Source organism: Anoplophora glabripennis, unplaced genomic scaffold (genome assembly GCF_000390285.2).
Source record: "Anoplophora glabripennis isolate ALB-LARVAE unplaced genomic scaffold, Agla_2.0 scaffold915, whole genome shotgun sequence".
In the NCBI taxonomy this organism is placed as follows: domain Eukaryota; kingdom Metazoa; phylum Arthropoda; class Insecta; order Coleoptera; family Cerambycidae; genus Anoplophora; species Anoplophora glabripennis.
In genome coordinates, this window is record NW_019416989.1 from 66,972 (window position 1) to 77,705 (window position 10,734).

The following is a 10,734-nucleotide window of genomic DNA, read 5'->3' on the forward strand; positions in this document are numbered from 1 at the left end:
GATTTGTTGACTGATAATTGTTTAACTAGAACTTTAATACAGTGGGTGAAATAAAACAAAAGTAAATGTAAATGACACTGTTCGATATTGATAACATAGTCCAGCCGTCTTCAAACTTTTACGACTTGCGAAATCCCACCAACGCGCAACGGGACCTAAAAAAAATTTTCAAATACATTTTTCTGACAGCACAAACAATGATTAAGGTTAAAATGTTTAAGCTGAAACCACATTACTCGTACCAATTCATGCGTAGACGCGTATTCTGTTACACCAATAGAAAAGCCCACCTGCCACTTTCTAGCGGTTGATCGGACTAATGCCGACGCAGGTTTTGATTGATGAGTAAGTAGCTTCACATGGATATTTAATTGTGGATCCTGTTAAGGCGACGTATTTACGAACATGCGCATTGTGCACCGGACATTTAAACTGGCCCTTTAAATGGGAAGTGCACGTCATCTCTCTTTAATTTTCGGTTCTTTGTCTTACTGGCACATCTGTATCTAATCTGTGTCTGTAGTGTATTGTGAATAGGTGATGGTGATAATATCCTGCATTGCTAGTTGCGTATTGCTTATTGCCTGTTGCTTGCTGCTTGCGTGCGATGCCGCTAATACAATAAATAATTATTATCGACAACGACCTTCCTACGATATTATCTAGTATTATCTACATATAAAGCACATTACCTCTGTTAAGTAAATAATATTTACTCTCCAATTACATACGGTTTGTTGTTCGTAACCTGCTAGCTCATTTTATAACTTCCATCGTGCCCGAACTCAAAGTGAATAATGGCTCCAAAGTTATACATGACGATACTCAGTCCACCAGTAAGGGCAGTTTTGATGTGTGCAAGGGCTATAGATTTAGAACTTGAGCCCGTAGAAGTGGATTTGTTGAAGGGTGATCATCTTAAGCCAGAATTTGTTAAGGTAAACGTATTTATAATACAGAAATATTTAATTGACGCCGAAATCGATTGGTTTTATAGGGTTTTCGCAACATATGAAACAAATCTTTACGAATAAAAATGTAACTAATAGCGTCATTAAAATATATATATTACTTTCATAAAAAAAACGATGGTTTAACGAGGTTTAAAATATACAATAATGCAGTTTTAAATTAGAAATACAGCTGCTGATTTTATACTTTACAATGTAATATTACATTATGCCAATTCATGAGATAAACACCTTATCTATTTATAACTTTTGATAGTGTGAACAGGATGCGCTGGACGTCACCAATGATGACGGGAGTAAACAATTTTTGAATTGAAATATCACAATGATTCTGCTTTATTAAAATAATTACTTTTATTTTGAGAAATTAAGTTTATCAGGAGCAGCAAATATTTTCTGTGTAGGTAAGTGTTGTTGTTGTATAAAATTTCGAAAAATATTATTAAAAAAACTTAGGGTAGAGGGGGGCAGGTTCGGACACGGGGCACCTCCGGACATTTCATATTTCGCGCCTCCCGGTTTCTCTAGATATATGTAATTGCACAATTTGGTAGCAGTGGTGCCTTGAACGACACATTTCCAATCGGCCGATTTTTTAAAGTAATTTGTTTTTATTTTCAAGTACCATCAAAGTAAGTATTTCACACATTATTCCCAATGTGATCAAGTATTTGGGGTCACCATTGTTTATTTTTCAATAGATGCATGTGAAAAAGTAAACATTTGTGCACTACATAACCTATATTTTAACCGACAGAGACATTCGGAAATATCGGTTGAATTGTTGAAAATATAATCTTGACTGAAGGGGTAGATTCGGACACTTTGGTCGGGGCACATTCGGACTGTCCGGAACTGCCCCAAGTATAATCAGAAATTAACCGCCTATTGTTTTTTTTTTCAAAAGGACTCAGCGTTTCCTTTTTGCATCGTGACAGCATTTTATTACAGAATGGTTAGAACCTATGTAAGGAAAAAGCAGGTACCAGACGCGCCCGAAGAGACAATAAGGACTGCTGTTAAGGATGTTTTGTCTAAAACTATGTCATTACTGCAGGCCGCTGCTCGATTCGGCATTAAAAAATCCACGCTCTACGATAGAGTAGTGAAAGCTCGAAATATGGACGATAATTCCGATTCCGAGACCGAAATGAATGATAAATCCGGATTATCCAAATATGCGACCCACCAAGTGTTTTCGTCAATCGAGGAGCTTGAACTTGAAAAATATCTTAAGCAGTCGTCCCAAATTTTGCATGGGTTAACTTATGTTGCTACTCGTAAATTGGCATATGAATATGCAGTGAAACTAAACAAAAAATTTCCTGAAAAGTGGCATGAGAATCGACAGGCAGGCATCGAATGGATGAAATGTTTTATGAAACGGCACCCGAGACTCTCTCTTAGGAAACCTGAAAACACGAGCTTTGGCAGAGCATCCGCTTTCAATAAGCACAATGTGGACACCTTTTTCAATAACTACGCTGATGTCCACGAAAAATATAAATTTCACCCAAGTCGTATTTGGAATACTGATGAGACTGGCATTTCCACTGTGTTACAAGCTCCAAAATCAGTTGTACATTTCCGACATTGGAATTAAATTAAATAAATTTTCAGTCATATTACTTAATTCCGTTTCCATAGGGCCCTCACCTATAGGTACAACACTAGTTCTAAGAGATTGACCGTTTAATTTGATGTTTTTGGGTAAATAATTGTTACCGTTAATTCACTATCCGATTAAAACGATGTTTTAGCATTATTCTAGTTATTTTACTCCCCATATTTGAATGTCCGGAAGTACCCCAGGCATGTCTGCAACCCCACGTGGGGTACATTCGGACAAATGACAATTTATTTATGTTTGTATTTTTCAATGGAAACTCGGTTATAATCAACCAATACAGCTTCACAGACAGTCCACAAGATGTCACTCTATGTACTGACATGCTTATTATTCCCAACACTCCACAACTTTGGATTGTACAGCGCATTAGCCAAAAGTGTCCGAACCTGCCCCCCTCTACCCTATTCACGATTAATATTTACGTCGACATACACTGTATAAAAGTTTCACTCAATTTTACTAAATTCTGTTCACACTCGATTGAGTGAAATTTTCACTCTATTAGTATGAGTAGAGGTGTTTCAATATCTCATGAGCCGCAAAATGCGCGAATGGCGTGGCGTATCCGCATAATTCTTCTAATAAGCACGTTGTGAAAACATTGACTTAGAACTAGACCATGTGCTTCATTACAAGTAGAAATGAACTAAGGCGCTCGGGCATCAATAAAGTCACCTGGCGAACGTTCGTTATATATATTTTTATTGTTTAAATTAAAATAATAAAGAATAGGGCATTTTATTATGATATTTGTAATCGGATCAAAGGCTTGTTTACGCTACGAGAGCTCGAGGGAGACTGTAAATAATAGGTGTAATGTTTTTAGGACGTAGAATAATTTAGGCGACGGTCGGAATTATGTTTCTGCGCATATGAAGCTCAAAGCTCATAAGATTTGAACAGAGCTGAACATTTTACTAAGGTCATTTTATGCAAAACGTGTTCTTTTTAGCTGTAGCTTCACAGGTACCATTTGTGCTACTTCTTTTGAAAACACCCTGTATATACTACCATCGCCTTTAGATTGTGCCAAGTAAATTATTTTGTGTTGCAGATAAATCCGTTGCACACGGTGCCAGTCCTGGACGACGATGGCTTCATTGTGCAAGACAGCCACGCCATTATGAGTTATCTGATAGGAAAATATGCCAAAGACAAATCCCTATATCCTACTGATGTGCAAAAGCGTGCCCTTATCGATCAAAGACTTTACTTTGATAGTGGAATTTTATTTGTCAGGCATCTCCGTGTAGCGGTAAGAAATTGCCATTTTTCTACAACCGAGCTAAATTTACAAATTTGCGCTTCCAAAAGAAAGCACAAAGTTGCTCATTTCCGAGGAGCGAGTGTTTTTTTACTTTGTCGCTTGGCGAGCGATAAAGTAACCAAAACGCTCGTTTAGTTACCATGGAAACCATAATAAAGAATCGTCTAGTGTTTCTACGCCTTTTGACACAAAAGTAAGCGTTGAGGGGTATTTGACAGATGTCGACAATTTTATGATCAGCGCGTGATTTTACGATCGTTCTAGTAAAATAAAAATGTCTTCCCATAATAGGCATGACAGATTTTGAAAAACTGTTCTATGATGTTTGGAAGTATTTACTATTTCCAAAAAATATCTTATTTCTGTAGAAAATAAAAGGTTTAGTAGAAAAATATTGATATTTTAATTTTAAGCCTCATCTCTCGCAAAAACGGTCGCTAGTGTCATGACGTCTACGTGACGTCACATCTATGTTTGTCAACAGTAAACATAAGGTGCTAATATTTTGTGTTGCAAGATTCATTAGTTAAATAAAAATACAAAGTTACCATAATAGTATATGCACTTTATTTACCCTCAAATTGTACTTTGGTATAATAATGGATACACATTATCTTTCCATGAAGAAAATCTGATACATAGTTGTTATCAAATGTAACATTATTTCTACTTTTTTATTTATACTGTAGTTGCAATCAGCTATACCGAGATAGCCCTTTTGATGCCATGTTAAATACATTTGTAGCTGTCATCTGCACATAAAACTTCTGGGTCGGTTTTCCTTTTTCCACATAATTTTTAAAAGTCGTGGTACATTTAATTTCAATAATACTGCCTTCACAGATTCCATCAGGCGACCCTGCTATCGTGGGATAGTTTTTTCAAAGCATTATACCACATTTTTTTATTTTTCCCCAAACTGGTACTTACAGTTTTCCTCACCTCATCGTCCAACATTCTATGGCGTTTCATGGCCCATGCGACTGAGATTTTTCCTCCCATTATTAATGCGATGCAGTGGATGGTTTTGCACCGATTAAATTCAAACGCTCGTGAGGCCGTCACTCTGCCATATCTTAACTCATGCCAAAAACGGCTTTGATGTTGGTCTCGTCTCTTCTTCAACTTTCATGTCATCTTCATCAGTCAATACGAGTTTTTTCAAAAATGTGTCGCAGGACTGTTCTTTGTATTTCAGCATCAATTTATCCATGGATAAACTTTTGATCACAAACATTAGGCTTTTTTTCGCGAGTGAAGTCGTATATTGTAGTATGTGTAGTATGAGTGAATATTACGTTTTTGCGAGAATAGTCAGTCATTTAAACTACTATGTGATGTCACAAGTTTAGATCAAATGACTGAACTCTTCACCCTTCAGCTGAGTATTATGTTAACTTAACCTTTTTCTTTTTGACATTTTGTTAGAACGAGAATAAAAATCGTTCAGCAAAATGATGGATTCTGATACGGCTGTGGAAGTGGTCAGTTTAAATTTAAACTTTAGAGGCACAGATGTTTTAGTAAACGTAGACGTTGAAACAGCAAATATTTTACTTAATGGTAAGATTAATTTTTTATATGGGACATATTTGCGATCCACTTTGCTTCAGGATTATCCTCTTTTTTTTTGTGACCTAGGCCAGAGATAATATTGGTGGAATCATTTGTAATTCAGGTCTTTTTCGTATGAATTAGATAAAAAACCTACCTAACCTCTTTCTAGTTTAATTTTTTTTAATAAAAAATTTAAAATCATATATGGGGAGCCTTGAAGCAAAATTTGATGTTTCTAGGCACTATTTTAAGCACCTACTTTCAAATCTTTGTAGATCCCGAAGAATTGGAAAAATATTTCCAAAAGATAATAACCTTGGGTCAATAACTGAAAATAATAATATTAATAAATACGTTTTTTATAATCCATGAATCGTATTTCATTAGATAAATACATAACTTTAGTGATTCTTGGTTACTATCATCATGCCATAGATGTCTCTCAGTTACTCTTAATCGTCAATTACCTTTAATATTGTAAATAATAAGAAAAATGATAGTTCATATAGTGTTATTAAAAAAAACCCATAACCTTCATTAATGTTATTCGTATTATTTAAAAGCCACGGTAAATTGCTACAGTAGTTCACATAACAGAACTTTATTGGCTTATCAGAAAAAATTGTACGGACTTTACAGATATTTATTTGTTATAAAACTGAATTGGTATTAAGTTTACCAGTACTAATAAATGTTTAATACAATTCCCTTTTAAGGGACACTAACTTTGGAGACACTGTTAGTTTATAAATAAAAAAAAAATATTAACAAACTTTGGTTACAGTTGTGAACGGAAAAGGTTAACAAAGTAGGTTTTGCTAACTAAAAGTAAATCGAAACATATAATTTTTTCATAAAAAAAGGAACCAGTGCCAATCAAGTTCCAAATTTTCAAGTCTATCAGTATCTTCAGTGGTTCTAGAATGAATCAAAACTGTATTTACGTCTTACGTCTAGGAAAAACCACTTGTAGTTTTTTTGCTTGTTCGGAGAAGAATCAGTCCCAAAAGTTGGTCGCAGGATCACTGTTACACCCTGTATACCTACACATTGGACATTTATTAGTTTTAGAAACCTTTTCGGCCTACGTATTACTTTTATTAATTTTATTTTTAGCTGCACGTTCTGGGTGGACAAAAGACAATTCCAGAAGAATATTCATCAGCTGTGCAGGAGGCATTTGGATTTCTTGACACTTTTCTTAAAGACAGCAAGTACGTAGCAGGAGAAAATTTATCAATCGCCGATTTAAGTATAATCAACACGGTTTCAAATGTTAGAGCACTAGTGCCCTTGGATGAAACAAAGTACCCTAACATCGCCTCATGGAAGAAAACTTTGGAAACTTTGCCTTACTATGAAATAAACACAGAGGGAAGTACTTTGTTTAAAACTATATTTCAAAATATGTTATCTACGTGATTCTTTTATCACATCGTGTTTCCCGAAACTGTTGAAATAAAATAACAAAGAAGCATGTTTATAACTCAATTATGCCTTACATTTCCATCACTGTGCAAGATAAAAACTATTCTGTATCTATCAGTAGTTCCTAGTTCATAGAATTGGTCTTCAACAACCAGATGCAATCGCATTTGATCCGAAACATGAATTTTGAACCCTTTGTAAGCATTATAGAGGGCGTTTGGAAAAATTTGTACAAAATTCAAGGAGGTGAATGTAGAAGTGTAGAGCCAAAAATAGTAAAAAAAAGCTCCTATAAACTTTAGTCCTCCGGAGCACCGTTACTGAAATATGGCCCTTCAAAGGAGTCTTATCATTTGGATATTTTTTATAATAACTTTCTGATTAAGATAATGGAATGAAAATTGTAAATAATAATCATACCATAAAAGTCTTTTAGTACAGTCATTGAAGCTTTTCACCTCCGAATTCTTTGAAACCGAACCGATCGACTTGAAATTTGACAGAGAACATTAGTGACATAGCAAAGATTAACGCTTCCACACTGTTGGGGGTTTACACCCCTTCTCGGGGGGGTGGACATTTTTCTTGGAAATCGGTAGAGAATCAAATTTTGAGCAAAAAATATTCGAAGAATTTTTTCGAGAAATAAGTAGTTTTTTAGTTATTCACGATTGAAACTTGGAATTTTGAGTAAAAAACACTTTTGCAAAGTATTTTTCGCGAATAACTCAAAAAATACGCATTTTATGAAAAAAAGTGTAATGAACAAAAATGTAGCTTATAAATAAACAAAGAAAATCGTTTTTTAAAAACTATTGTACGTCCCATACAAAGCGAAATATGGTTAGTAGAAAGGGACTTGTTTTGGGGGAATACTCGAATCGATGTATTCAACGTCAAATAACGCTTCTGGAGTTTTTTGTGGTACTCAAAAAGACCTTCAAAATGAGCACTTATAAAAGTTAATTAGAACAAAATTGAAGGAGTGAAAAACAGATGGGTTGCTCTTATTTTTTAAGGAAAAATGAGCAGTAAACGTTGTACCATTTCCATCAGAATTAAAATTAATCGTAGACCTTTTACAATTAGTTTTGTTTTAGTGTTTTTCATACGATCCTGAAGTTAGACCGGTTTAGAATGCGTATTTTTTGAATAATATACGGTAAAATTTTAAAACGTATTTTTCATTATTCAAAAAAAAATGCCTTATTTATATAATAACTTTGAAACTATGAAAGATATGCAAAAAATGATAGACAACAAAAATGTAGCTTTTTTTTCAACAAATATTTTGCTTTTTTTATTCCTATAGCATAAAAAATAAAGGAGATATCGCCGCTTGAAGTATCCATTTTAGTGAAGAAACGACCTATCTCGAGCCCTTCGATCCTTTCCCTTTTAAAAAACGAAGGACTTTAAAGGTTTTATATGCAAACGATCTTACAGCTCTTGAAATTATCTTTAAAATGCTTTTTTGTAGGATACTATAGCTTCAAAATTAACCGAGTTATGGTAAAAAAAACAATGACATTTTTAAATTATTGCACAATTATAGCATTTCAAGATTTAAAACGTAATTTTTTATCATTTTTTTAGCACAGGGGTAATTTATAAGGGTTGAAAAGTGTTATGAGTTACAAATTCTTTCATAAGCAATGAGGGAATTTTTATTTTAAATAATTGCACCGTTAAAGCATTCCAAACTTTTAAACAGTAATTTTTTATCATTTTTGTCAATACAGGGGTGGTTTTTGGGGGTTGAAAGGGAAAAATTCATTTATTAGCTATAAGGTAAGTTTTATTTTAAATAATTACACGATTTAATCATATCATTCCAAATCTTTAAAAAGTAATTTTTTATCATTATTTTTTGCATAGGAGTAGTATTTAAGGGTTAAATAAAGGGTCGAAAAGATCAAAAATACCATAAAACATGTTCGAGAACACGGAACATTATTTAATCTTTGTGCTTGAACAAGATTTTTATCAATAAAATGCTTAAAACTTTTTCAATTTTTTTCACTTAGGGGTTGTTTTTACCCCTAAAAAACAAATAGCGTCAATCGGGCTTATGTCACCTTTGAACTTGAGCCTAAGATGAGCCTTATATTTTAAGTATTCATGCAAATCCATGCAGTTACAAAGAATTCGAAAGTTACAGCTGATTTTCAGCTTCAATAACTGTACTATTTAAGTATCATAAGTTTCATCAAAATCGGTTATAAATAAGGATAGCTTTCTAACTACCCTTAACAGAAAATTTTCGATTTTTTTCTATTCCTTTGAATTAATTATTATCAAGCAAATAATAATATTTTTTAATGAATTGGACTTTTTTGAAGAAAAAATGTGTACTTTTTTCAAATTCTGCGTAGTTTGGTAAGAAATAATTATTTTTTAAATAATGTATGGCTCAGAACATTAACTTTTTTTTAACATTTTCGCATAGTAGACATTTTTCATGGTGACAGTTTCGTTGTAATGATACTAATGATTACCACTTCCGCGTGCTATCGTTTAAATTCTTACGTTTCTTTATCTTTTTAGTTGTGATCTTTGTGCTTGACTTTGCATATCATTCGATTTTTTTACAACCAAGAACCGTCATGAGCAGACGCTCTTTTTACACTCGCAGCAGGATTACGTTAAAACATTCCTAAAATTACTTCATCCAAATAATGTCTACGCCTCCTTGGACGGCCAAATTCACAATATCTTGGAGTTAGGGCTCCTGATTCCATCGTTCTTGCATGAATTTTCCCAAACAATCCTGAAGAAGGTTGCCTTCTATCAGGGAAACGTTGACGATACTCTTTTTGAGCCGCCAGACTATTTCCATTACAGAAACCATAAATAAAATGCATATCGGCATATTCACGGTTAGTAAAATCAGGGAACACTATACCAACGCGAAGTCACGAGAAGAAATTGTGGTCACGCTAGAGTCGACCGATTTGAAGAAAACACAATCGTTTACACTGAGAGAAGTTATACTTTTGAATAGATGTACACTGAAAACAAAAATAAAAATTATCCGAAAGATATTCTCTGTACGTATGCAATACCATATTACAAGAAAACATTACTTTAAAAATCAGAATACTTTTTTCTGATGTTTACAGGTAGGTACTTAAAATAATAATAATTACCTTTCGTTATCCTTAGGGAATCTAAAAAGGGTTAATCCTTCACCAGTTTTGGATGAACAACAGCGAAAAGCACAATAGTAACCAAACGTTCTACTGATTTCAAGTTGATTCTAAATGAAAACGAAATACAATTACTCGTTTTTTAATTTATATTTAGCAGTTCTGACAGCTACTGACAACTGACAGCAACACAACCCAGTTCGCGCATGCGCGTACGAAAACTATCAACGCAGAAAGTCTTGCTGTCGCTTCTCGTTGGTACAGTGTTCTCTGGTAAATGCACGATGATTCATGGTTGTAAAAAATCTAATGAAATGCAAAGTCAAGCACAAAGATCACAACTAAGAAACGTAAGAATTTAAATAATAGCACGCGAAAGTGACAATCATTAGTATCTTTACAACGAAACTGTCGCCATGAAAGATGCCTACTATGTGAAAATGTTAAAAAAAAGTTGCTGTTCTGAGCCATACATTATTTAAAAAATAATTATTTCTGAGTAAATCACGCAGAATTCGGAGCCATTTTTTCTTCAAAAAAGTCTAATTCATTAAAAAATATTATTAGCTTGATAATTTAAAGGAATAAAAAAAATCGAAAATTTTTTTTATGGTATGATTATTAACTACAATTTCCATTCCATTATCTTAATAAAAGAGAAAGTTATTTAAAAAAATATCCAAAGGATAAGACCCCTTTGGAGGGCTATATCTCAGTAACGGTGTTCCGGAG

The 10,734-nt window shown here is 33.7% G+C and overlaps 1 protein-coding gene across 1 annotated transcript; it reads left to right on the plus strand.

Annotated features, from left to right (window-relative positions):
* Window positions 1-558: 558 nt before the first annotated feature.
* LOC108915238 (glutathione S-transferase 1) lies at window positions 559-6,916 on the plus strand (the record flags this gene model as incomplete). The annotated part of the gene is given in 3 exon segments (XM_018721214.1): window positions 559-938; window positions 3,656-3,856; window positions 6,542-6,916. Coding segments are annotated over 3 exon segments (648 nt in total). The 3' UTR covers window positions 6,848-6,916.
* Between the last annotated feature and the right edge of the window lie 3,818 nt (window positions 6,917-10,734).